This window comes from Chrysochloris asiatica, unplaced genomic scaffold (assembly GCF_000296735.1).
Source record: "Chrysochloris asiatica unplaced genomic scaffold, ChrAsi1.0 scaffold00001, whole genome shotgun sequence".
Classification (NCBI taxonomy): Eukaryota; Metazoa; Chordata; class Mammalia; order Afrosoricida; family Chrysochloridae; genus Chrysochloris; species Chrysochloris asiatica.
In genome coordinates this window covers 31,069,398-31,096,865 of record NW_006408519.1, presented here as the reverse complement: position 1 = coordinate 31,096,865, position 27,468 = coordinate 31,069,398, and the positions used below count along the sequence as shown (strand labels likewise).

Sequence of the window (27,468 nt, the reverse complement as noted above, 5' to 3'; positions counted from 1 at the left end):
TTCAGGAGATGAAATCTGAAGCATTTGTCCTTCCCCAGGCCTCACACTTTCTTAACAAGTCCCTTTTCTGGGCTGTGGTAACAGAATCATAACCCAGAATATGTTTTGTATTCTTACATCATATGTAAAAAACACATACAGACTTTACTCTTTTAGTCCTAATTGCTTTCTATTAAAAGTTGTAAAGTGATTTCCTCCAAGTCCACCTCTGAAGCTCCCGGAAGATATTCTACTTTATTTTGAGAGAAGGAAGCCCCTAAACTGCCAGAATGATGAGTAGGTCTTGATTTCATCCCTTCCAGGCTGCAAGGACTCCTCAGACTCCTCCAGTCTCCCTGTTGATCCCAGGGCCTTCCCTTTCTAGCTTTTAGACTTTTAGAGAAAGGGCCATTTTCCCTTGGAGTAGAAGAGTCTGCTTTTGGGAGGGTGGCTGACGTTTCTTTACTGCCCCCTGGTGGCCACTCCTCTGAAGTGCAATTTGGGCAGCTACAGGAGAGCTGGTTCCTTCAGACAGAAGAGCGGCGGGGGTCCCTGGGAACGTGGTCTCCTCTGGCGGGAGCCAGCTGTTAGATGGCTGTTTACTGAGATCAGCCTTCTTGACTGGTTGCTGAGGATTCTAATCTTTGAGCTGATAGGAGAAGAAGTGGGGCACTCAGGTTTCATCCACCAGCGTTCAACCCCCAGCGTTCACCACTATAACTTGTAGAGTTGGGTGAGGACAAAGAAGGGATTGCAGGTTTTGCCCTAGCCTGGGCTTCCCCCTGGGAACCAGCTTTGCTCTGGGAACTGTGGCCCTCTGAAGAGGCCAAGGCCTCAGCTCCTCGTGGCTACTCTGACCCTCCTGTTCTGCTTAGGACTGGGCTAAACCAGGTCCCTATGACCAGCCTCTGGTGAACACCCTACAGCGCCGCAAAGACAAGCGAGAGCCGGAGCCCAGTGGAGGAGGAACCATTTCCATGGGCGGTGCACCCGCAGCTGCTGAGGAGGCCCAGAGACCCCGGAGCATGACTGTGTCTGCTGCCACCAGGGTGATGATGTCTTGTTCTCTGTAGCTGGGTGGGCCCACTTAGACCCTGCTGATGGCTGACAGAGCCCTTTAGCTGGAGGAACTGGGCGCTATCTCCCCCATCCGCTAGTCTTTAGTGGTTAGAAGACCCCTGGGGAACAGCCTTGTATGGCAGTCAGACACATGGAACTTTCTAGACCCTGGGCAGGACCCACAGGACCCTCCTGGGAGCAGGCTAAGGAGGTTCCACCAGAAGAGGGGTGTGAGAAGGCTCCAGGGTACCAGATGGCGGGTCTCATGACCTGGTGTCTCTCTCTCTCCCCTTCCACCTGCAGCCTGGTGAGGAGCTGGAGACTTGTGAGGAGCTAGCGCTGGCTCTGACACGCAGCCTTCAGCTCGACACCCAGAGGAGCAGCCGGGACTCGCTGCAGTGTTCCAGCGGCTATAGCACCCAGACCACCACCCCATGCTGCTCTGAGGACACCATCCCCTCCCAAGGTACGACGCAGCTGCCAGGCTCCCAGTCAGGCTGAGCCAGTGATGCATTTGATTTTCTTTTTATTTGAATGTATTCATGCATATTTATGAATTTCATATTCTGAAAATTTTTAAATTGTGGCAACAATTCAATGGGGCTTCAAGAAGTTTGTGGAGGGAAACTTTGTTGTAGTTCCATTTTTCCTTGAACTTTCTGAAGCTCCCTCAGATAACACAAACGTTTACCAGTTGCACAGCTTGTTCTTGACATGGCTCACATTCACTATATTTACACACAGCACCTGCACCACAATCCCGTCCCAAGTCTTCATTCCACCCTCTACTGTGACTGGAAACTCACTTTCCTCCCTCCCTCCCAATCCTGGAAATTACTAACAAGTATTGGTCTCTGTATGTTAGCCTGTTTTCTCTAAGTGAGCTCATACACTGTTTATCCTTTTGTGGCTGACTGATTTCATCAGCATAAGGGGCAGACAGTGCATTTTAGTGGCAACTTAACCCCTGGGCTCAGCAGACGGATTTCAGACTTGATTTCATCATCTGACGGTGCTTTGAAGAGCTGATCTGGAGTTTTCAGGTGGCACCCTATAACGAGGTAGACTGGACTTCAGCCCCTTTAAGATGATACATGGTGGATCTAGATTTGAACTGAGCTAGAGGCCGTTAGTGACCGTTCTCGTTAAGTGCTGTCCAGTCAGTTCCAACTCACAGTGACCCCGTATAGGCTGAGGAGTGGCTGAAGTTAAACCTCTAAACTTGTGGGTACAATTGACCTTTCAGTCTAGTGCACTAACCCGTAGCACTATGATGATAGCTTCATTTAGCACTTTGTGCTAAGCACTTTATAGTTATTATCCTGTTTAATCTTTGGAGTCCTGGTGTGGCACTGTAAGATAAGCACTGGACTACTAACCACAAGGTCAGTGGTTCAAACTCACCAGCCACTCCTTGAAAACTCCCCGCAGTGAGTCGGAACTGACTCGAAGGCACTTAACCTATAACCACTGAAGGGATAAATATTTGTACCCCCATCTTACAGATGTGGAATTGGAGGCACTCAGTAACTTGCCCAAATTCATGCAGTGAATAAGTAGCAGAGCTGGAGTTGGAACCTAAGGTCTGATAGAGTCCAAGGGCCAAGCTCTTACCCATTCCAATCAATTCCTCTATCATACCTGCCTCCCTCAACCTCATCCTCAACACACATAGAAACCAGACCAGATGAAAACCTAACAGCTGAAGATCTTACAGGTGATCTAAAGCTATTTATAAATCGTCAAAAACTCTAAGATCGTTGTTGTCAACACATTGTGAGAGATTATGCCTCTAAGAAACATTTGGCAATATCTGGAGTTCCTGGTAGCTTTGTAAGATAAGCACTAGACTGTTAACCTCAGAGTTGGCAGTTCAAACACTCAGGAAATGAGGCTTTCTAGTCCTGTAAAGATTTACAGCCTCAGAAACCCTCCGTAGGGTTGCTGTGAGTTGGAATTATTTGGTGACAGTAGTAGGCTTGGTTGTAGGTAGGAGACATTTGGGTTGTCAACACTGGAGGAGCTGGTTGTTACTGACATCTGGTGGTTCAAGACCAGGGATGCTACTAAACATTGTCTAGTGCATTAGACAGAACAACCAAGAACTCTCCGGTCCAGCATGTCTGTGGTGCTGTTCTGAGATGCTTCATCTGTGAGCAAGTGAGCACAGGGTACTGCTGGAACCTGTTTTTAGGGCTTACATTTTAGGACTCCTTGCCATGGTCCCATTTCTTTTTTCTAGCTTCCTCCTACCAGTTAACTATCTGGTTTGTTCTCTGATTGAGGTTTATTTCTCCTGTTGCATTGTGGACTAGAGGGTCAGTAGAACCCACCTTCTCTTCGTCCCCCGTACTTCACCCAGAGAAGCTCAGCACTAGCTTTGCTGCAGGCAGGCAGGCAGCCTTACCATCTACAGCACTCACCAGTAGTTGAGTGACTGCTATGTACAGCGCTGTTCTAGGTGAACTGAGGATTCCGCCTGAGAGCTCTGCCGGGGGGGTGGGGTGGGGGGGTGGGGGGGGCTTTGTAAGGATCGCATGAAAGTGGGCTTGAAAGGAGAATGTGGGCAGAATCCTCTCTCTCTCTTGGGTTCTTGGTTCTCCCAACACTAAAGAATCAAAAAGTACCAGTGCAGCTGTGGGTCTTCCTAATCAAAAATCTGTCATCAGTTTCAGATTACGATTATTTCTCCGTAAGTGGTGACCAGGAGGCCGATCAGCAGGAGTTTGACAAATCATCCACCATCCCCAGAAACAGCGACATCAGCCAGTCCTATCGGCGGATGTTCCAAGCCAAGCGTCCAGCCTCGACTGCTGGCCTCCCCACCACCCTTGGACCTGCTATGGTCACCCCAGGGGTTGCAACCATCCGACGGACCCCCTCCACCAAGCCTTCCGTCCGCAGGGGAACCATTGGAGCTGGCCCCATCCCCATCAAGACGCCCGTGATCCCTGTGAAGACCCCAACTGTCCCAGACCTCCGCGGGATGCTGCCAGCCCCTCCTGATGGGCCAGAGGAGCGGGGTGAACACAGCCCCGAGTCGCCATCTGGGGGGGAGGGTCCCCAGGGCGTCATCAGCATGCCCTCCTCCATGTGGAGCGGCCAGGCCTCTGTCAACCCCCCACTTCCAGGTCCGAAGCCGAGTATCCCCGAGGAGCACAGACAGGCCATTCCAGAGAGCGAGGCTGAAGACCAGGAGAGGGAGCCTTCAAGTGCCCCGGCCTCCCCAGGCCAGGGTCCTGAGAGCGAGTCTGCAGATCTAAGCCCTCGAGACATCCCACAAGGAGAAGACATGCTGAACGCCATCCGAAGGGGGGTGAAGCTGAAGAAGACCATGACCAATGACCGCTCAGCACCCCGCTTCTCCTAGGCTCCCCAGAAATGCGGGCCGTGAGGAGCGGACTGTCTAATCAGTAACATCTAATTTGTCTTGATCCATTCCAATCTATAATCCAACAAAAGATTTTTGTAGGCAACTCAGAATACAGCTTTTTGAAAAGTACTTCATACCTTTAGATAAAAATGACAAGCAACATATGTAACTGACATAATCATTTGTAAATATTGAGTTTTATTTCTGCACATTTGAATCTTAGTTTCCCTTTTGATTTTTCTGAAGGTGCCAAATTCCATTTAACTTTTTTATAAGTCTTTGTAAAATTTTAAATGCATACGGGGTAGGGTTGGGGGTCAGGGCAGGGGAACCACAAAGTAGTTAACTTCCAACAAAAGGATTACTATTCTCTTCCTTTTCTCTGTTTTTCCATCTTTCTTTCTTTCCCTCCCTTTCTTTTCCTGCAAGCTTTTATAGATGCACCGTAGTAGTCAACTTAGAAGTTAAAATTCAAGTTATTTTAATGTACAAACAAAATGGACAAAGGGAAAAATCCTTATATAAATATACTCTGTTCTGAATGGAAGAGGCAGGAGGAACCATTGGCCCGTAATATTCAGTGAAATCAATCTGGAAATGGTAGAAGCTTGGGATTTGGGGGGAGGAGGGGAAAGGGGCCTGGAGAGAGACACTGTCAACATAGCCGACCCCGTTCCATTTAAAAGTAGCCTTGTAGGTTGGAATTTCTAGTAACTTCATGGTAAATGCATCCGAATAAGCCATACTGGATTGCAGTGTTTGTTTCTGTAGGGTGTTTAAAGGACTTCTTTCTCCCACAATTCAACTGCACACAGCACCCCCACTAGTCCCATGCATGCTGCCACCACTGGGTAGACATAGAACCCCCTATTTTTGTTTCTCGTCTCTTGTACTCATTTTCATCAAATCCAAATACATCCCAAAAAGGAAGGCAGTTCAAAAACAAACAAAAAAAAGGAAAACGTTTTAAAATGATAGCAGGGAATTCTTAAAAAGATATAGCAAATGCCTTTTACTTACCTGTGCCCAGCAGGCTGGGCACATTGAAAAGCCCAAATATTTTGAAAACACTCGAGTGGATTTAACAAGGGTAACCAGCTTGGAGTCTAGCAACTTGCCAATGTGTTTACCAATCTGGGGGCTTGTTTTTCTCTTCTTTTCAATCAGTGGCAGTTAATTGGCTTCATACTAAACATTGTCGAGAGAAGGATTTATTGTCACTGGGAATCCGATCACTGTAACTGTCCCTTTTTTTTTTTTTTTTTTGTATTCTAGGTAATAAGGTTTTTCGGAATGGATTTATGGCTTCTCTTTTTAAAATGCGAGTTAAGTTTGTTATAGTGCTCATTTCCTAAAGCCAACAGAGATTTGTAGACTTGAAGGGATCAACCACATTTGGAGAAGACAAGTGTTTTGAAAGGAAAGAAAGTGACTTAACATAGTCGGGTCCATGAAAGTGCCCACTGGTGATTGTAATACTCAAAGAGCAGCTTGGTGGCGCCCAAAGGCCCTGCACGTGTCTGTTGGCTGGTCTTCAATGACGTAACCTATGCTTTACAACATAAGCACATTGGATGTGAGAGTCATGTACACCTGTATAGTCACTGTTCTAGATATTAACAATTAACACTGCTGTGATTATTGCTCAAGGACATTTTACGTTACGGCTTTAAAGCAAAGGCATGATTATTAGAAAATAAAGCTTTTTTTCTTTGAAAAACAAGCTCCTTTTACAGAATATAAGCGACAGTAGTGCCTGTGGTTTAGCCCACCAATCTTGATGACTAAACGTAGCTGATGCGCTGTGCATATGATGCTTGAGGATGGGTTTTGCAAATGCAGAAATCCCTGCAAGGTCATTAGGATAGAGAAAAAAGTGGTATTTTAAACCTTTGAAATAAATGGATGTAGCTGTACTTTGGGTACAGTTTTTCACTTGTTTAGTTTTTAAACGTTAGTATAATCTGAATAAATGGAATATAAAACGTTGCCAAGTTCAATGTAGAAAGAATGTGACGAAACACCTCGGGTAGTTCTGTTTGTGTTTTTGCATATTGTAAAAGCCTGTCACAGCTCCAAACAAACCCTTTCTAAAGGTAAGTTCTGTAGTTTAGTTGCTCGTTTGTACTGAGAGTTGACCTCTCTGGTTTTTTGGGTTTTTTTTTTTTTTTGTTCTTGTATAAATAACAATTGTGTAATGTGTCTCCCTTCTACATTGTAACAATTGCTTCAGCCTACATTATAAATAAAGAACCACTAGGGGAAAAAATGGAAAAAAAAAAAGCCCTGGAGTTCAAGTCTTATTGAAATCCTTTGAGGTCTTAGCCAAATGTCAGAGAGTGGACTGAGACCTAAACTGAACTTGGGAAACTGACAGAACCTTCTTTTCTGTGGTGGTTATTAACTTAAAGAACGCAAGTGGCTGTAATGGATTCTCTGAAAACCGTCCAATGAGACAGCACGAATGGAAAAGCAGGTGTTTTCAATTGAGTTTTAAAACTATACCTTTTAAAGAAAAGCCTACAAACTAAAAAAAAACAGAACAAAAAAACCGTACCCTTGCGTCTGCAGACAGCCCCAGCTACATTAGAAAAAGCAAAGGGGTTTTGCTATTTGTTGTGTTCCGTTGCAGGCCAGACCTTTTGGCCTTTCCACCTTCACACAAAAGACACCACAAACCCTCGGCTTATTTGCTGGACATGTGCTGCCTTAAGGAGAGTTGTCCTTTCATCAAAACTAGACTTTCAATTGTGCAATCTTGACCGGAAGTTTTGGTAGATTGAAGATTTCAAATATGCACTACAGAGGTAGAGCCAAAATCTGCGAGAGCTGGAACCTATGTAAGGTGGAGGAATACCTAAACATTTCCAAGTCAGAAGCAACAGAAAAGTGCTAAGACTGCGCCCTGTCAAAAGACACGAAACCTGGGAGACCAGGAAAAACACAGTCCTGATGGGTTCCAGCTCTCACAGGTTTTAGTGTACTTAAATCTCTGGTATGAAGTCTTGTTCAGCTCAGTCTCCTGAGCAAACCTGCGTCTGCTGCTGTAGTCTTTACTGAGGACATCCAGAGATTTACTGGACTTGACTGATGACTACATTTCCCGTTGCTTTATGGCTACAATGACAATGGCAATGGGGACTTGGCATCATGTTAATCCTCAGACAAAAGGCATGAGTCACAGCCGACCATGGGAGTTCTTTTTATTAGGGCAAGTAGCTCACTTGCAAAATGACCAGTGAGATGTCTTCCTCTCTCTACATGGGCCGCTCCCGGGGCCTGGTCACAATATGCCACCATAGTGGGGGCAAATCACCTGCCTTTCGAGCAGGGGGAAAAGCTTCAGTCTTAGGACCACCTGGTGGAGTTTCCTCCTGCAACTGCTTAACCTGAAAGGGAACAGAGAAAAAACAATTGCCAAAGGAGTCCAATTCTTTGTCAAATCTGCCTGCTTCCGTGAAAAGGGCCAATTCGGTTTCTGATCTGTGTTGTATTACCCACTATCTGATACTCACTAGTGAAGGGTGTTTCTGTATGTGGTGGTGGTATGCCGTGGAGTCAGTTCTGACCCTGTATAGGGTTTCTGAGGCTGTAGATCTTTACAGGAGCAGAAAGCCGCCTCTTTCTCCTGTGGGACAGCTGGACTCTTTGAACTGACTCGGCAATTACCATCTAATTCCACCTGTCATGGCCTCCACCTAGCCCCCCAAGAAACACATCTATCTCAGCTAAGTGATCTCCAAAAGATTACGAAAGCCCTCTGTCTGTGTTCGGGATGCTGACTTTAAAGGCCCCAAACAAAAAAATAACAAAATCTCAAGTATATATGTAGTCCTTTCTAGTGTTCCCAAACAACCCCTAGTTCTGGAAATTTGCACAATTGGTAACGCTGTCGGAAGAGAGGAGGCTGTAAGAGACTCACTCTCTCCTTCTGGAACAGCCTCTGGAAAACTCAGCTGGGCTGTGGCCGCGGCTAACCGGGGCCTCCAATCACGTGTGCCGAGTCACTGTGCTAATAGCTGCACAGGTAACCTGCTAATCAGGCACATGGCACCCCAAACTTGTAAACACTGAGATGCTGCTGGTAAGAGACCACCCTCCTGGGTCCCGGTGACTACCCTTCCACTCCACCTTGGCCAAAGACTTCCGACACTCACCACCCTGGACCTTATGGCCCAATCCAGCACACCTGCCCAAATTGCGGGCTCAAAGGGCTCACCATGCAGCCACTGCCTCCCCCGCTTCCAGTTCACCCAAGTTAACACCCCCTGGTTTGGGAGCTGTCAAGTTGGTTCCATCCCATAGCGACCCTGTGTAGGGTTTTCAAGGCACGGCTGGTGGGTTTGAACCACTAAGCACTGGACTGCTGATAGCAAGGTCATTCTATAGTGCTACACCAGGACTCCACTTTGGTGGTGGTAAGTGCCATCCAGTTGGTTCCGACTCATAGTGACCCTGTGTAGGGTTTCCAAGAAGCAGCTGGTGGGTTTAAACTGACAACCTTGGTGGTTTGCAGTCCAGTGCTCATCCTACAGTGCCACACCAGAAGTCATAAATATTAAGTGATATTGAATCGGTTCAGACTCATAGTGACCCTGTATAGGGTTTTCAAGGTGCAGCCGGTGGCTTTGAACTGCCGACTTTGTGGTTCGCAGTCCAGTGCTGATCCTACAGCGCCACACCAGGAGTCTGCCAGCCAGTGAATAATATTTCCTTCTCTCCCACCCCTGGTAACCATCACAGAATGTCTCTTTTCGGATGAAAACCTCTCGACTTTTTCTAAAGGCGTTCTCATACACAATCACTCCCCTTTGAGTACCCTCAAATTCCTTGCCACTTGCTCTAGATAATGGGCAAACCATACCATCTACCTTCACCTGCGCCCACACACCTTAGTACTGCTGACGTGAAAAAGCCTGACCAGACTGCTGTCAGAACATAAATTGTCTCCAACTTGAAGTCGGCCTTGGATGTCACCTGGCAATCCTGTTCCAGTATGGTCCTCCTCTCCCCAGGAGGATCAGCGCTTTCCCAGAGCTCCTCAACACTCCTTGGCTTTTCTCTGCCTTCACTAAAAAATTAGAAGTTATCTATACATCTGTCAGTCTGTCATCATCCCATCGTGAGTTTCTAACCCAGATGTATTTACTCTGTTAAAAATGTTGTTCTGATCTTAATGGGGAATAGACTCGCCTCGGGACCCCCTATGCTCTTCAAGCTATGAAGCTATGAAGCAGAAGCTATGAAGGCTCACCTCTCGCTCCCAGCTCTCCACACGCAGTTTCTTCCACTGCTCTCTCTTGGCAAAGTAATCTGGGTACATTGCCTTCTCAGACGGATGCCAGTCATCTAAGCACCACTCGGGGACCTGCCAGGAGAGGAAACCATAGCATCATTCACTTCCAATGTCACTGACAGGGTCTGTTCACAGATGTTATTTGGTGACACCGAGTCAGTTCTAACTAACATACTAACTAACATAGTACACCAGAATGAAACCCTGCGCAGTCCTGTTTCAGCCTGACAACGTGGCTGTATTTGAACCCATTGTTGTAGCAGCTGCTGTTGTCAGTCTATTTCACTGAGGGTCTTCCTCAATGCTGCTGACCCTCCACTTGACCAAGCATAATGTCCTCTCCAGGGACCGGTCCCTTCTGATAACAAGTACAGGAGATGAACACTTGCCATCAGGGCTTTTAAGGAACATTCTGGCTGTACTTCTTCCAACATAGAGTTGTTCATTCTTCTGACAGGCCATTGTATAGTCAATGGTCTTTGCTAACAGCACACAAGGGGGTTTCAAAAAGTTTACAAAAAAATTTCAGTATGTTTCATTTTTAATTGTTTTCTGCAAACTTTTTGAAGGCTCTCGTAATTCAGAGGTATCAGTTCTTGGATCTATCAGCCAGTTTCTGTATGTACAGGACACAACTGGAAGTACCACGATGTTCAGGCACAGCGACGTTCTCAGAGTGACATTTTGTTGTTTAACACTTTAAAGACATCTTTTGCAGCAGATTTGTCCAATGCAATGCATCATTTGATTTGATTTGATTTGATTGCCGATTCCATGAGTGTTGATTGTGGATTGTTGATTTACTTGGGTAAAATGAAATCCTTGACGGCTTCAATATTTCCTGTGTTTATCATGATCTTTATTGGTCTCTGTTGAGTATGGGTTACACCTCAATGTAAAGTATGATGAAATCTTTGATCTTCATCAGTAAGTTAGTGCTTTTTGTCCTCTTTACTGCCAGCCAGGTGTGTCACCTACATATCACAGGTCATTAATGAGTCTTCTCCAGTCCCCATGCTATATTCTTCATAGAGTCCAGCTTCTCGAATTCTGACATATTGAGTAAGTACGGTTATACTGACGCACCCCTTTCTCGATCCTACCAGAAGATGGAAGGCAAGGTGCACTTTTATAAACACGACACGTGTCAGGTGGTTGCTAACACCAAGCAGTTAATGGTAGACCTGAGTAGGAAGATGCCAAGGAGAAAGGAGAGCACCTTAGAGGGAAACCACTCTGCATGGAAAAAGGCAACAGTGTCAGTGGAGGATGGACATCACCCCTCCCCGCCTGGTTCTCGAGCCAGAGGGACAGTCTCCACAATACTGAGCAACCATTCAAATGGGCTACAATTAAGGACCAAAAATGAATTTTATGCCAGTAATTTAGCCTTGTGCTTTGCCAAAAAGTATACTGCAAGACACTGGAGTTGAATTTAGAGTCTATGTGTGTGACGTTATGTCAGTAAGACTTTCGAAAGGCATCCGGGTGTGGCACTGCAGGACAATGCACTGGACCACCACGTCCATTTGAGTTGCAAGGTCAGCGGTTCAAACCCAGCAGATGCTTCTCAGAAACCCTATATAGGGTCGCTTTGAATTTGAACCAACTCAAAGGCAATTAACAGCAACAATGATGTCTAGGAACTGTGGTGGCTCCAAACAATGATCACTGCACTATGAACCACAAGGGTTGTGGGTCGAGCCCACCAGCCACTCCTTGGGAGAAAGATGAGGCTTTCCAATCCTGAGAAGATTTAAAGCCTTAGAAACCCTACACGGGGTCACTGTGAGTCAGAACTGACTCCACAGCAAGTAACAACATCATCTAAGGAGTCCTGCTGTGACACTGTCATAAACACTGGACTGCTAACCACAAGGTCAATGGTTCAAACTCATCAGCCGCTCCTCGGAAACCTTATACACGGTCTCTATGAGTCAGAACTGACAAAAGGGCACACAACAACAACAAAGAGGATGAGAGACAACAGGCACCTGACAAAGAGTAGCACACCTGTTGGGACAGAAATCGCCAGCTGTCCCTAAAAGCCTGGTGGTTATGTGCTGTGGAGTTGATTCCGACTAATACCGACCCTGTACAGGGTTTCTGAGGCTGTAAATCTTTACCAGAGCAGAAAGCCTCATCTTTCTTCTACGGAATGGCTGGTAGTTTCCAACTGCTGACCTTGAGGTTAGCAGCCCAACTCGTAACCACGTAACCACTGCACTCCCAGAGCTCCTTCCTAAAAGGGTACACAGTTTGTAAGGCTAAAGGCGCAGCTGCAATCCTACCTACCTTGTAGCACTCATAGCGCTCATAGGAGGTGCCCCCGGGAGAGTCGGGGAAGATGTACGGCTGTGGGTGCTGGCACTGCCAGAATTCCTCCTCTGCCTCCCGCAGCAGCTGCGTGGCCTTCACCATGTCCTTCTCATTCTTGTGTTCGTCAAACCGGGCTCGCATCAAACAAGCAAAGTAGCGGTATTTATCCCTAAACCAAATGATTTGGGAAATTAGACGTGTTAGTTACCTGATGAAAAATGTTACTGCTGATGAGAAGCTATACTCCCACCAATACCTTCTGGATGGAGTCTAACTTCCTGCCACCTTCAAGGGCCCTGATACAGGACTAAGCACATTATATGACTCCCCCCAACCATCAGCAGATCCACCCCACGGCCCATAAATATTGTATTAAATATAGCGTAGCCACTTTTCTCGTCTCCAAAACAGGAATGATGACTTCAACTAAAAATGACAATTAGCAAAAGGCAAAAGCTATGCCTCTGCAGAGCCATTCAACCTTCATTCAATGATAACCTAACATCTCAAGGCAAGGAACTCTGGTAGCGTAGTGGTTACGAATCGGGCTGCTAATCTCAGTCAGCAGTTCGAAACTACCAGCTGTTTCGCGGGAGGAAGATGAGGCTTTCTGCTCCTGTAAAGATTTATAGCCTCGGAAACCCTGTGCAGGGTCGCTATGAGTCAGAACTGACTCCACGACACATAACAACATCTCAAGACAGTCCTGGGTACTTCCTCTACAAAATAGTGTTAATAATGTTTTTTAAGTGTCATTGAGTCTGTTCCAACTCATAGTGACTCTGTATATGGTTCTGAAGGCTGTATATCTTTGCAGAAGCAGAAAGTCTCATCTTTCGCCTGTGGCACAGCTGATGAGCTCAAACCACTTATGTGGTGGTTCACAGAGCCACGGGGTTCCCCAAAGAGGGTTAATAACAGTATCTAACTTTTAAGGACGTTATAAAGATTCAATGAGTTAAAACAAATTTCAGTGATGGGCTCATTGTAAGTGTTCTATAATGTCAGCTACTAATCCTCATATTCTACTTTGGAGAGAGATTTACAAAAATTAGTGCCTAATACATGATATACAAGGATGAAATTATTGGCACAAGGGGAGATAAGGCACGTTGTTGTTAAGTGTTGTCAAGTTGCTTCCAGCTCAGCGATCCTGTATAGGGTTTATTCGTCAGCAGTAACATTGGTCCTGCACTTACCCTAGCGCCACATCAGGACTACTTGAGGGTAAATTTGAGGTTTAAATTAAGGGACTCAATTGCTAGTATTGTCATTAGTTGAGACAAGGAATTTGGGGAGAGAAGCAATACTGGTGCTGTGTGTACAGTCAAGTCGATTCCAACTCAGAGCCACACTATAGGGTACTATGGGACTGCCTCCTAGGGGTTCCAAGGCTATCATCTTCACAGAGGCAAACTGCCACACCGTTCCCCTATAGAGCAGCTAGTGAGTTCCAACTGCCAGCCTTCCCGGTGGTAGCCAAGTGCTTAACCACTATGTTGCTGTTTCTGCTGTTAAGTGCTGTCGAGTGGATTCTGACTCATAACAACCAGGCATAGAGTTTCCAAGGTGAACTTGCACTGCCGACTGTGCAGTTCAAACAGGTTTGTAGTCCAGAGCATTATCCTGCCGCGCCACACCAGGACTTCTAATCACTACATAGTGAAAATGGAGTTTCAGAGAGCTGTAAGTGAGCTACAACCAACGAGAACGCCAGCCCTACAGACAGACAGCTGAATATACAAGGAACTCAAGTCCTGGCATTGAACAAGGCTATCCAAAATACACAGAGCAATGAACAGAAGGTTTAGGATGGAATCAAGGAAAACATACAGCAAACGGATGAAGAAACCCAGGTGAGGACTGAGGCTGAAAATCCAGAGTCACTGTTGTCATAGCTGTTGTTAGTTGCCACTGAGTAGATTTCAACTCACGGTGACTAATGTGTGCAAAGTAGAACTACTCCACTGGGTTCTCAAGGCTGTGAGTTTTTGGAAGCAGATCACCATGCTGCCTTCCCAGGGGCCTCTAGGTGGGTTCGAACTATCACCCAGGGCCTCCACTATCATATAGCTACTGCTATCATTTCCTCCATGATTATAAACAGCTGTAATTCTGCATTTCATGAATTCTTGATGGCGCCACTTCCTTCATCTTAGTCCAAACCCACTGTCATCCAGTTGATTCCAACTCGGAGGGACTCGGGTAGAACTGCCCCATAGGACACACCTTTCTATCCAAAGAACGACTAGCAGACTCAAGCTCCTAGCCTTCAGGTGAGCACCCCAGGGTGCTCAGGGTTCTATGTTCTATATGTTTATCTTCTTCTTCCCCACGAATCCAAATACTGCTGCACTTTGGAAAGTGGACTCACCTTTGGTTATTCCACAAGGAAGCAGAGTTACAAATTCTGTCAGATGAATGACCGAGGTGAAACTAGGGAAGAAGCTGACAATCCTACCACTCTGTACCTGGTCATCCTCTGGCCTAGCAAAGACATACTTGGGGGGCGGTGGGGAGCGGTGGTGGTGTACTGTGGAGTCGGTGCCCATTCATAGCGACCCAGCACAGGGTTTCCGAGGCTTAAAGGCGCAGAAAGCCTCTTCTTTCACCCGCGGAACAGCTGGTAGTTTCGAACTGCAAACCTTGAGATGAGCAGCTCAATTCGTAACCACTACGCTACCAGCGCTCCTTATTTCCCCATAATCATAAACATGCTCTCCGGGCTTCAAGGATTCCCTTTGCATCTCTTCCAGGGCTCCCCAGTTTTCCATCTTGAGAAGTTTGCCCTCAAAGCGCTTCCCGGACCTCGGTTTTAGAACTCTGAATAGGGAATAAAGGCCTGTCACCCCACTTGACAATGCATCTAGTCCGGAAAGCCTCTGGGTTCTAGGGCTGTGTTCTAGGACACAGTCGGAAGAAAACAGAATCACGTAACAGGTCAACTCGTCCTAACTCTCGCAGTTATAGGAAACCAGGCTTGGATTCGAACCCGGGTCTATGGGACAGCTACGTGGAGGTAAGGGGACGCCAGCCCATTCTGTCCCCGAAGTCCTTGACTGCCCGGTCCCCCTGGACCTCTCGGCGTCTGAAGCCCCTTCACCAGACCAGGGTCCCCTCTCCCACCTGTGGATGACCCAGGACTCGAGGTGACGCAGCGCCCGCTTGTAAAGCCGTAGCACCTTCTGTTGGTGGGTCAGGTAGGCAGATGATACAGACAACGCCATGACGGACCGCTCACCTTCAGCGGTCGCAAGCGCTACCGGGAAATCCCAGGCCGGAAGCCGGGGGGTGGGACCGGAAGAACGGGCCAGCCGGCCGGCGGCCACTTCCGTTTCCGCCGGGGAGGAGTAGGAAAAGCAGAAATGAGTCGCTTCAAATTCGTTGGTAAGATTTGTGATTTCCCGGTCCCTCAGCCTTTCTGACCCGCAACCGGAGGAGCTAAGATTCGAACTCCCGGACATTTTGAGGGCTGAAAAGGCCCCTCAATGTCAGAGGGCGCGGGGAGGCGTCTCTGTCCTGGTTCTTGATCTAAATGCTGGTTTCACGTGTGTGCTGATAAGAAATTCACAAGCGGTAAAGTTATGATTTATGCGTTCTTCTACCTGTGTAATATATTCAATAAAAATAAAACGGGTGCATCTTCCGTGCACCTCCCATCGCTTCCTCTATGGCAGAAAAGATGCCGTTCGCTGCATTAATTCGTAATTTCAGTCACAGTTACCCGAGTGCCTCTGGTGAGCTTTATGCTGGCCCCGGAGCTCAGGGTTCAACGACCCTGCCCCTGTTGAGGGGAAACTGCTACTGGAACGGGGGATCCGTTCGGCATCGGTAGAACCAAATAGGGAAAATGGCAGGGAAACAAAGGACTACAGATAATTGTTGCCAGGCACTTGGTGGACGTTGTGAAAAATAGGGTTGGAAGGGTAATTAGTCTCACTGAGAAGTTTAGTCTTTAAAGTGGCACAACACTGAAAATGCCTTGGATGTGGTGCATGCATTCACTAAATTCTCAAGTGACAGTTATGTACTAGAAACCGGACTGGGCATTTGGGATACAGTAATGGGTGGTGGTGTGTGCTTTGTTGATTTTCGACTCATAGCAACCTCATGTAACAGTAGAACTGCCCCATAAACCCACTGCCATCTAGTGGAATCTGATTCGTTGTGGTGGTTGTTAAGTGCCATCGAGTCAGTTCCTACCCATAGCGACCCTGTGTAGGGTTTCCGAGGAGGGCATGGTAAGCTTGAACCGCCGACCTTGCAGTTCAAACGGCTTTGCAGTCTGGCGCGTTAACCCATAGTGACCCCATAAAACTCCCTGGGAGCCTCTTAAACAGCCCCATAGGACTGCTAACCAGGAAGTCGATGGTTGGAATCCACTAGCTCCTCAGTAAGAGAAACTTACAGCAATCGTCCATAAAGGTTACAGCCTTGGATACTCTATGGGGCAATTCTACTCTTGGCACTGTAGAGTAAGCATTGGACTGTTACCCACAAGGTCGGCAGTTCATACCCACCAGCCTCCCCTCAGAAACGGTACACAGGGTTGCTGTGAGTCAGAATTGACTCAATGGCACTTAACAACAACAACCACATAGGGTCACTGAAGAGTCCTGGTGTAGAGCTAGCTGTAGGATAAACACCAGACTGCTAACTGCAAGGTTAATGGTTCAAATCCACAGCCACTCCTTAGAATCCCTCTACAGGGTCACTATGAGTTGGAACCAACTCATTAGCACATAAGAATAACATGGGGTCACTGTACCTCACAATCAACTGAGGAACAATGGGTGGTGTATTGCTGTTGTCTTTGTAATTTCTACAACGAACTTTTTTTTTTTTTTAATAGTATGTACTGCTATTCACTTTATGTTTTTTCTGTCTCCTTCACCCCCACCCACCCTGTAACCATCATAGAATATAGCAAGAAAACCTTTTTTTTTTTTTTTTTTTTCAACTTTTTACAAATTGGCCTTATACCATGGTTGTCTTTTTGTGATTGACTGATTTCACTCAGCATAATGTCCTTCCGGTTCATCTATACTATCAGATGTTTTGCAGATTATTTATTGTTCTTCAACACTGTGTAATATTCCATTGTATTTATGTACCAGATTTTGTTTAACCACTCTTCTGTTGATGGACTCTCCATCTTCTTGCTGTTGTGAATAATGCTGCAGTGAACATGGGTACATCTATGTCTAGTCATGCTACAGCTCTTGTTTCTGGAGGATATATACCAAGTATAGGAATTGCTGGCTCATACGGTAGTTCTTTTTCCAACTTTCTGAGACAGCGCCATACTGTTTTCCACATGGTTGCACCACTTTACAGTCCCACCAGCAATGTAGGAGGGTCCCAGTTCTTCCACACCCTCACCAGCATTTGTTGTTTTCTGTTTCTTGAGTAAGATGATATCTTGTTGTTTTGATTTGCATCTCTCTAATTCAGGTTGGACACCTGAATAAGTCTTCTTTAGTGAAGTGTCTTTTCATGTCCTCTGACATTTTTTAACTGGATTATTTGCCTTCTTGTTGAGGCTTTGAAATATTCTGTAAGTTTTGGAGACTAGTCCTTTGACAGGTCAACAGTTTTTCCCAGTCTGTGATTCTCTTTTACCTCTTGATAAAATCTTTCCATTTACATAGTGTCTAATTTTTAGGAGGTCCTAATCATCTATTTTATCTTCTGTTTGTGTGTTTTCAAGTATGTGTGATAGTGTATTTATGGTATGCACTATGAATTAATGCACTGGACTGCAAGGTCGGTGGTTCAAGCTCACCAGCCACTCCTGAAATACCCTTTACAGGGTTGCTATAGGTTGGAACCGACTGAAAGGCACTTAACAACAACATGGTCAGATTGCATTAAAAGGGAAAGAGACAGTCTCTCCAACAAATGATGCTGACAAAATTGGAAATCCATTTGCAGAAAAATGAAACAGGATCCATATCTCACACCATATACAAAAATGTATTCAACGTGGATTCAAGACCTAAATGTGAAACCTAGAACTATACAGCTCATCAATGAAAAAATAGGGACAAGCCTAGGAGTTCTGGTGTGACTCTGCAGTTCAAACCAACCTTTCAGTCAAGTGCTTACCCTAAAGCATGTTCCCTAATTATGCTGAGGAATTTCCCTTCTATTCCTATTTTGTTGAATGTTTTTATCAGGAATGGGTATTGGATTTTGTCAAATGCCTTTTCTGCATCAATTGATATGATCATATAATTTTTCCATTTGTTTTATTTATGTGGTCAGTTATGTTGATTGTTTTCCTAGTATTGAACCATCTTGGCATACCTGGTATGAATCTCACTTAGTCATGATTTTTTAATTTAATTTTATTTTTTATGTTGTGTTTTATGTTATTGCTAGCGTTTTGTTTAGAATTTTTGCATTTATGCTCATGAGGAATATTGGTGTATAATTTACTTTCTTACTGATATCTTTGCTGGTTTGGGATAGCAGAGTTATGCTTGCTTCATAAAATGAGAGTTTTCCATCCATTTCTATATTATGGAATAGTTTGTGTAAGGTTGATATCAGTTCTTCTCGAAATGTTTGGTAGAATTCACTAGTAAAGCCACCTGGGCCTGGACTTTTTTTAGTTGGGAGTGTTTCAATGACTTGATGAATTTATTCTTTTGCTATACGCCTGTTCAAGTTTTTCACTTAGTCTGTGTTAGTTTTGATAGGCCATGCGTATTTCTGCTCTAACCTGTAGTATTTTTTTTCTTTCTGGTGGCAGTAGGCTTACCTTGCTCTTTTTCTAATTGTTGGAGATGTTTGATTAAGACATTGATTTTGGCTCTTTCTTCTTTTTGGATGTGAGCATTTATTGCTAAAAATTGCCCTCTGAGCACCTCTTTTGCTATATCCTTGGAAACTGTATGCTGGGTCAGTATAAGTCGAAACCGACTTGGTGGCACTTTACAACAAAAGGTTTTGGTAAGTTGTGTTTTTGCTCTCATTTGACTTGGAATTTTTTTTTTTTTAATTGCATTTCTTATTTGATCTATTTACACAGTAGATTTTAAAGCAGGGTGTTGTTTTGTTTTCTTTTTTCCCCCCTTGATCTTCCTATTGTTGATTTCTAATTTTATAGCATTGTGATCTGAAAAGATGCTATGCAATATTTTGATTTTTAAAAATTTATTGAGGCTTGCTTTGTGGCCTTACATATGGTGTACTCTGGCTTTACATATGTTCCAGTGTCTGTAAAAGAATGTATAATGGGCTGTTGTTGGGTTGAGTGCTCTGTGTATGAGGTCAAGTTGGTTGATTGTGTTGTTTAGTTCTTCTGTGGCTTTATTGAGTTTCTTTCTGACTTGTTCTTTCTTTCATCGGAAGTGGTGTATTAAAATCGGTTGTTGATTTAGATGCCTTCCGGTTGGTCCTGACCCATAGTGATCCTGTATAGGGTTTCTGAGGAGCAGCTGGGGAGTTTAAACCACTACCTTTGTGGCTCAAACCGACCTTCCGCTTGAGTGCTTATCCTACAGTGCCACAGTTTTCTCTTTTTACCTTCACTTCTTTGGGATTTTTATTTATGTGTTTGGAGGCATAGATATTTACTATGGTGTGTTCTCTTGTTCAGTTGACCCTTTCATCTTGAGATAATGTCCTCCTTTGTCTCTTATGCTGGTTTTTGTCTAACAGTCTATTTGATCAGCGATTCAAATTGCCAATCCTGCTCATTTTTGATTGACATTAACTTGATATATTTTTCCTTTCCTTTGATTATGAGTCTATTTTTGTCTTTGTGTGTAACTTGTGTCTCTTGAAGACAGCATTTTGAAGGGTTTTCTAATCCATTCTGCTACTCTCTGTCTCTTGACTGGTGCATTTAATCCATTTATGTTCAGTGTAATTATTGATAGGTATGAATGGATTACAGACATTTTGCTATGTGGTTTTTTTTTTTTAGTGCACTCTGTGAGTTCATTTGTTAGTTTTATTTTCATTTTCTTCATTTCTGTTGTGTTGATATTTACTAAATCTTTCTGATTTCCCTCTTTTTTTTTTTTTGGATCTGAAGTTGTCTTCATTTTGTTTGATGTCACCCTGTAATTTATGTATTTTTCTCCCACTTAAAACAGTGTGCTTTAACTTGAAATCAACTTGACTTCCTTGTTCTGTATCTACACTATTTAGAAGTTTAGAAATTCTGTATCTACACTATTCCCTCTTTTTGCTTTGCAGTTGACTTCATTATAAATTGATATCTCTGATCCCCAGAATTCGGTCTTGTAGGTTTGTTTTACTTTAAAAACTTCTGTATCTGTGTGCTGATGGTATCATGTATGTTAATCTCAAGGTTGTTGTCCACTGTTGTTGATTCTCAGTTCTCTAGAGCATCCTGTAGTATTTTTTGCAAAGTTGGTCTTGTTATTATAAATTTCTTTAATTTCTGTTAATCTGAAAATGCCCTAATTTCACTGTTGTATTTAAGGGACAGCTTTACTGGGTATCTTGATTGGCAGTTTTGCGCTTTCAGAGTTTTGTATATGTCGTTCCATTGCCTTCTTGCCTATATGGTTTCTACTGAGAAATCAGAACTTAGTCTTACTGGTTCTCCTTTGTAGGTAGTTTTTTGTTTTTCCTGAGTTTCTCTCAGGATTCTTTCCTTGTCTTTGTTTTGGGGAAGTTTGATTGATATGTCTTGGTGATTTTCTTTTGTGATCTATCCTGTTTGGGGTTCATTCAGCTTCTTGTACGCTTTTTGACTTTCATGAAGTTAGTGAAGTTTTCTTTCAACTTTCTTTGACAGTTTTTCTCTGTGTTTTTTTTATTGTCTCTTTATGTTCTAGAACTCCAATCACTCTTTATTCCTCTTCATGGTGTCCCACATAACTCTTAGGCTTTCTTTGGATTTTTTTCATTCTTTTTTTCTGATTGTTCTTCTGGCATACTAGCTTTGAGAGATTGATTCACTAATTCAGGCTTCCATTGCTTCAGATATGCTCCTTTGCCCTTTAAATGTATTGTTCAGTTCTGAAATCTTAGCATTAATCGTCTAGATTTCTAATTGCAAGGTTTGTACTATTTCAGAATTTACATTTGTTTTCCTGTTTGTTCTTGTAACGTTTTCCTGAATCCTTGTAAAGTTTTTTCTGTGTTCTCCTTGATCTTTCTGTTAGTCCTTTTAGGTACCTATATACCATTCTTTTAAATTCTTTTTCAGTTAGTTCCATTACCTTTTCTTCTTCAGAAACGTTTTTTGAACCTGCATTTTGGTCATTTGTTTGTGTCATTCTCTCGTTTCTTTTTAAGGTTTTTTTTGTGGGTTGAGTGAAAGTTTACAGGGCAAATCATCAGTTTTACATTCAACAAATCATACAGCTTGTTTCATTACAATGATTATAATCCCCTCCATGCACCATCTGTTACCAGTGTTTCTCTCTATTCAGCTTTTTTTAAAAAACACTCAGGCATATATAATCATTTACACCACCAAAGGGCATATTCTGCAAGTCTCCCTCCTGACCGCCATCTCTTAGTCCCTCACTTCCCATGAATCTAGAGTTCTCAGCTGTTCCTTCTCTCCATGTCTCCATCTCTGGTTTGGCTGCTTCTCTGGCTAAGGTCTCACATTCTGCTTGTGCTCTTCTCCCTTGATGTTCCTAGGGTCCTTTGTTCCTGACTGTAAGATTAACCACTCCCCTGTTTTTGTTATAACACTTCTACCTTTACTATTGTGACAGTCGCAATTAGTCATGATAACAATTACTCATTATTGAATCATAAGAATCTTATCCCCATCTCTTTTAACCAGACCCATCTAGACAAGATGAAAACTATTTACTGGTGACTCTTTCTTCCCCAACACACTATTAAACTAAACACCCCCTTGAAACCTTCTAAGCCAGTCACTTTGTGTCTTTATCGCCCCTTCATTTTAGGTAGCAAATGTCTAAGTTGCCCATCCGTATCCATATCAGCTGGATGCTTCACTCTCAGCTCTAGACCTCTGTGGCTATGTTCTTGTCTATAAACTCAGGTGTCCCCAGGTCTCACCATATTTTGGACCAACCAGCCCTACTTCTTCTCTCTCTCATCTCCAGATCCACAGGACTCTGTGGAATGTGGTTGAACTCAGCCCATTAATTCATTGCTGCCTTTCCCCCTCTTCTACTCACCAGTGGACCAACATGGGCACCAGCAAGCTACATGCCTGCTCATGTGTTCCCTTTGAATTTCAGTCTTAGTGGAGAGTTCTCATTTCTTTTTGTGAGCTAAAATTGTCTGTTGTCTTTGGAATATTGAAATGTTTTCATATTTGTATTTAATTGATGATTGTATGTTGATGTGATCTTCGGTTCTCACCAGCTATCTCCTGTGGGCACACTTAGAGATTGGCAGCATGGGCACCCTTCTCTGGTTGCCACTCATACACTTTTTAGGGTGGGTGTGACCGGTGTTGGCTGTCTGTCATTGGTTATGTGGTGTAGGAGCTGGTATTGGCTCTTGTCCAGGGTATGGTTGTAGCTGTGCTGTATGAACATGGTTGCTGTCTCCAGTTTGGTGTGAATGAGGAGAACCACCATCATCCCTGCCACCACCACCACACACACTCAACAGGAAGCAAACAGAATAAACAAGCAAGTAAGGAACAATGAAAAGAGAAAATAATAAAGGAGAAAAAAGAATTAAAAGCCGGCAGAGGCCAAAAGAAAAGAATATAATATCTAAAAAGAAAAAAGAGGGACAGGACAGAAAAATGGAGTATAAGACAAACTAAAAGGAAGAAATAAAAATAACCCTTAGAAAAACCAGGGGGAGGGAAGATGAAAGGAGAAAGAGTGGAGAGTAGTAAAGGAAGATCAAAAGGGAAAAAAATAAAGAAGAGGGAAAATGAGGGACAGAAGAAGGAAGGAAAAACAAAAGTAGAGGTCGAAAGGATAAAATCCAAGGGGATAGAAAGAGAAGGAGTAGGAGAAAGAATAAAGGAAAATAATAATAGGGAAAAAACAAAACAAAAGTACAGCTGATGGACCCTAGAGAAGTCTCAGGGGCTCGTGCAAGCTAAGGAGCTCATGAAGTGGGGCTGGAGGGGTGGGACTGCAGACTTCTGGCTCCGGGTGGAGTTCCTACCTGCCTCGGTGTTGTCTGTGTCCAGAGCACTCAATCCAGAAGGAGTTTGTGGAGGCCCTTTAGGGAGTTACTTTCAGTGTCTATTAGGACCACAGGACAGCTGGAGGCACTGTGCTGGTCTGATGGATCTGCAGGTTCTATAGGCAGGCACCAAAAGGGCACAGCCAGCAGCCCCTGCCTGAAACCTCACACTGGCATGGTTCCCAGCCACATGGCTGTGAACTCCCAGAGAGAAGGATCTCTGCTGCTGGGGGTGGGTGAGGGTGGGAACTGACCTTCTGTTGCCAGAGCTGCTCACAAAGGTTCAACATGGTGGTGCTGTGTCTGGTCAGCCGTTTACCAGTCAACCTCCCTGTCTCACCGTCCTGCTCACCTTCCCCTCCCAGCAAGCACTTCTCTTACCTTTCCTCAGAAGTTCAGGGTTCCAGGATTTTCATCGGTGTGTTTCATTTGGCCTCTCATAGCTTGGTCCGTGTAGTGCATCAGCGTAGTCTGCCTCCTGGCTGCTAGTCTGGGGTGTTGGGTTTGCTTCCTAGTCTTTGCAGGGAGCTGACCATCATCAGGCGTTCCTCCTGCAGAGCATCTGGGTTGGTTAGAACTGCCAATCTTCTTTTTCAGCAGCCAAGTATTTAACATGATGTGCCACCAGAGTTCCTTACAACAGTGGGTGTTGTTGTTGTTGTTGTTGTTGTTGTTGTTGTTAGGTGCCTTCCAGTCAGTTCTGACTCATAGCAACCCTTTGCACAACAGAGCGAAATACTGCCTAGTCCGGCGCCAACCTCACAGCTGTGATTGTGCTCGAACCCATTGCTGCTGCCACTGTGCCAATCCATTTCATTGGGGGGTCTTCCTTTTTTTCACTGACCCTCCACTCTATCAAGCATAATGTCCTTCTCCAGGATCTGGTCCCTCCTGACAACATTTCCAAAGTATGAGAGATGAAGTCTCCCATCCTGACTTCTACGGAGCATTGTGGTGGTAACTTCTTCTAACACAGACTTGTTAGTTATTCTTGCAGTCTGTGGTACTTTCAGTATTCTCCTCCAACACCATAACTCAAATGCATCAATTCTTCTATGGTGGTCTTCCTTCTTCACTGCCCAACTTTCACATGCATATGAGGCTAATGGAAATACCCTGGCTACAGCAGTTGGTAAACGGGCATAATCCTAATCTTTGCAGAATTCTCAGTCACTTGGAGGTGGGAAATGACAATGATCACACCTCTGCTTGCATAAGAAATTCTCATAGCTGTTGTCTAGACTTGTAGAGTTGGGGAGGTAGGAGAGGTGAGGAAGCATTTCAGAGTTTGAACTAGACCAGTGAGAAATGGATAGAGAATGGAAGAGACAAGTAGAGTGGATATTTAGCAGTTGGGGGTTTATGGGAGGTAAGGGAGCACACTTAATTGTGCTCGTGAGGAATCTGTAACTGAACCAAGAGGCAGGTGTTTGAACAGAACATGGGAACGCTGAACAGTTTAAAATTAAGAAAGGTGTGCGACAAGGTTGTATTCTTTCACCATACTTATTCAGCCTGTATGCTGAACAAATAATCCCAGAAGCTGGGTTATATGAAGAAAAATGTGGCCTCAGGATTGGAAGAAGACTCATTAACAACCAGTGATCTGCAGATGATACAACCTTGATCGCTGAAAGTGAAGAGGACTTAAAACATTTACTGATGAAGATCAAAGAGCACAGCCTTCAGTATGGATTGCATCTCAAAGTAAAGAAAACAAAAGTCCTCACCACTGGACCAATAAACAACATTCTTATCCATGGAGAAAAGATTGAAGTTGTCAAGGACTTCATTCTTCTTGGATCAACTATCAACACTCATGGAAGTAGCAGTCAAGAGATCAAACGACGTATTGCATTAGGCAAATCTGTTGCACAAGACCTTTTTAAAGTGTTGAAGAGCAAAGATGTCAGCTTGAGGACTAAGGTGCACCTGACCCAAGCCATGGTGTTTTCAATAACCTCATATGCATGAGAAAGCTGGACAGTGAATAAGGAAGACCGTAGAAGAATTGATGCTTTTGATTTATGGTGTTGGAGGAGAATATTGAAAGTGCCATGGGTTACCAAAAGAACCAATAGATCCATTTTTGGAAGAAGTGCAGCCAGAGTGCTCCTTAGAGGCCAGGATGGTCAAACTTGATCTCTCATACTTCGGACATATTGGCAGGAGGGACCAGTTGCTGGAGAAGGATATCATGTTTGGTAAGGTGGAGGGTCAGGGAAAAAGAGGAAGACCCCCAACGAGATGGATTGGCCAAGTGGCAGCATCGATGGAATCAAGTGTGGCAACGGTAGTACGATTGGCCCAGGATTAGGCAGTGTTTCGTTCTTCTGTGCATACGGTCACTATGAGTCGGTACCCACTCGATGGCACCTAACAACAACAACAAGGGAGCAATATCAGTCCAACGATGACTCAAGTTAGGGAGCGTGGTATAACCCTAAGAACACGGTGGAAGCAGGACTGTTTTGGTATTGGGTGAGAGTGGGTTCCATTTGGATTTGGTTATTTTAGTTTAAATTTGAGATTCTTGTAAGACATCCAGGTGTAAATGCATCTCTGACACTCAGGAGAGGTGAGGATTGTAGACTTAGATCTGAGAGATATTTTACTGTTGTTGTTAAGAGCCGTCGAGTCAGTTCCGACCCATAGTGACCCTATATAGGATTTCTGAGGAACAGCTGGTGAGCTTGAACCACCGACTTTGCAGTTCAAACCAACTTTGCAGTCCAGTGCATTAACCCACAACACCATCCATACCAGGGGAGTTATTTCAAGCAGCATTTTATCCAAAGACAGTGTACTAAGTTCTGTTGTCGCTAAGTGCCGTTGAGTCAGTTCAACTCATAGCGACCCTATATAGGATTTCCAAAAACCAGCTGGTGAGTTTGAACCGTCAACCTTGCAGTTCAAACTGACCTTATGATTGAGTGCTTATCATACCACGCCAAAAAAATTAGTGTTCTTTGGGTAGAGTTAGTTTTCAGCCTAGAAAGGTAAAATCTGTTTACAATCAAACCAAATGCAAGGAAGGATATGTTAAATGTCCAAAAGAGGTATTTTAAAAAGATTGTGACTCCTAGCGACCCGGTCCAGGGTTTCTGAGGAACAGCTGGTGGGTTCGAACTGCTGAACCTTGTGGTTCGCAGTCCAGTGCTGATCCTACAGCGCCACATGATAGGAAGTGCTGATCTAGCTTGTCAAAGGCAGAAGACTTGTGAAACTGGGAGAAACAAGGCAGTCCCATTGCGTTCCAGCTCCCACAGTTTTCACTATACATTTTACTTCTGTGTAGATTGAGTTACTCTTCACAGGATCACTGGAGTTTGCCCTTAGCCTTGACTTCTCTGGCTCAGATATACTTCTTCGCCTCCCATTCAGAGCAACCCGGCTTCATTTGACCATGCTGGCTTCGACACCATTTGATTAGCAGGGGAATGATTTCTGTCCAGTGTGTACGTTCCTGAACTTTCTTTTCCTGTTGGTGGCATTTTCTGCACTCTTTTCCTGAGCATTATTTACAGACTCTCCTACTCTTAAAAATACTTCCATCACTTTAGGATAAGGAGTGGACTGCTAAACTGCAAGGTCCTGGTTCAGACCCACCAACCACTATTCAGGGTTGCTGTGAGTCGGAACCAACTCTATTGCATTTAACAACAATTATATACCCAAACCTGGACTGCAGTGATCCTAATGAAAACTACATAATATAGTTTATATTATTTAGTATATTGTGCTCATGAGGAATCTGTACCTGGACCAAGAGGCAGGTGTTCAAACAGAACATGGGAACACTGAACGATTTGAAATTAAGAATGGTGTTCGACAGGGCTGTATTCTTTCACCATACTTATTCACCCTGTATGCTGAGCAAATAATCCGTGAAACTGAGTTATATGATAAAAAACGTGGCATCAGGATTGGAGGAAGACTCATTAACAACCTGCGATATGCAGATGATATAACCTTGCTTGCTGAAAGTGAAGAGGACTTAAAATATTGACTGATGAAGATGAAAGACAACAGCCTTCAGTATGGATTGCATCTCAATGCAAAGAAAACAAAAATCTTCACCGTTGGACCAGTAAACAACATTCTTATCATTGGAGAAAACATTGAAGTTGTCAAGGACTTCATCCTTCTTGAATCATCTATCAACACTCATGGAAGCAGCAGTCAAGAAATCAAAGGATTCAATAGACTTCTGTGAACCCGGGTGAAGACCTGGTTGGCCAGCAGTGTGGCAAGACCTGGGGACTCTGGAGCCCAGAGTCAGTGACATAGCCACAGAGGACTAGAGTGGAGAGTGAAG

General features: G+C 44.3%; 3 protein-coding genes across 5 annotated transcripts in view; 2 read left to right on the top strand and 1 right to left on the bottom strand.

Annotated features, from left to right (window-relative positions):
* The window catches only part of MTSS1 (metastasis suppressor 1), a 223,775-nt gene extending 219,184 nt beyond the window's left edge, over nucleotides 1–4,591 (top strand). For 2 of the 3 annotated variants that reach the window (XM_006830700.1, XM_006830698.1), the window contains 3 exons: nucleotides 855–1,028; nucleotides 1,342–1,504; nucleotides 3,708–4,591. In XM_006830700.1, coding sequence (XP_006830763.1) covers nucleotides 855–1,028; nucleotides 1,342–1,504; nucleotides 3,708–4,408 — 1,038 coding nt within the window. In that variant the 3' untranslated portion in view covers nucleotides 4,409–4,591. The remainder of the gene's footprint in view (nucleotides 1–854; nucleotides 1,029–1,341; nucleotides 1,505–3,707) is intronic. The other variant, XM_006830699.1, reaches the window with a different exon arrangement.
* A 3,077-nt stretch (nucleotides 4,592–7,668) lies between these two features.
* Nucleotides 7,669–15,253, bottom strand: NDUFB9 (NADH dehydrogenase (ubiquinone) 1 beta subcomplex, 9, 22kDa). The gene is made up of 4 exons (XM_006830697.1): nucleotides 15,153–15,253; nucleotides 12,003–12,195; nucleotides 9,666–9,779; nucleotides 7,669–7,800 (listed from the first exon to the last, which is right to left on the bottom strand). Exons 1-4 carry the CDS (start codon nucleotides 15,251–15,253, stop codon nucleotides 7,669–7,671), a joined length of 540 nt encoding a protein of 179 aa, XP_006830760.1.
* Nucleotides 15,254–15,391: 138 nt separating this feature from the next.
* TATDN1 (TatD DNase domain containing 1) overlaps nucleotides 15,392–27,468 on the top strand; it is a 53,312-nt gene continuing 41,235 nt past the window's right edge. Inside the window, exon 1 of the mRNA XM_006830696.1 lies at nucleotides 15,392–15,413. Within this exon, the coding sequence (XP_006830759.1) occupies nucleotides 15,392–15,413 (22 nt within the window). The remainder of the gene's footprint in view (nucleotides 15,414–27,468) is intronic.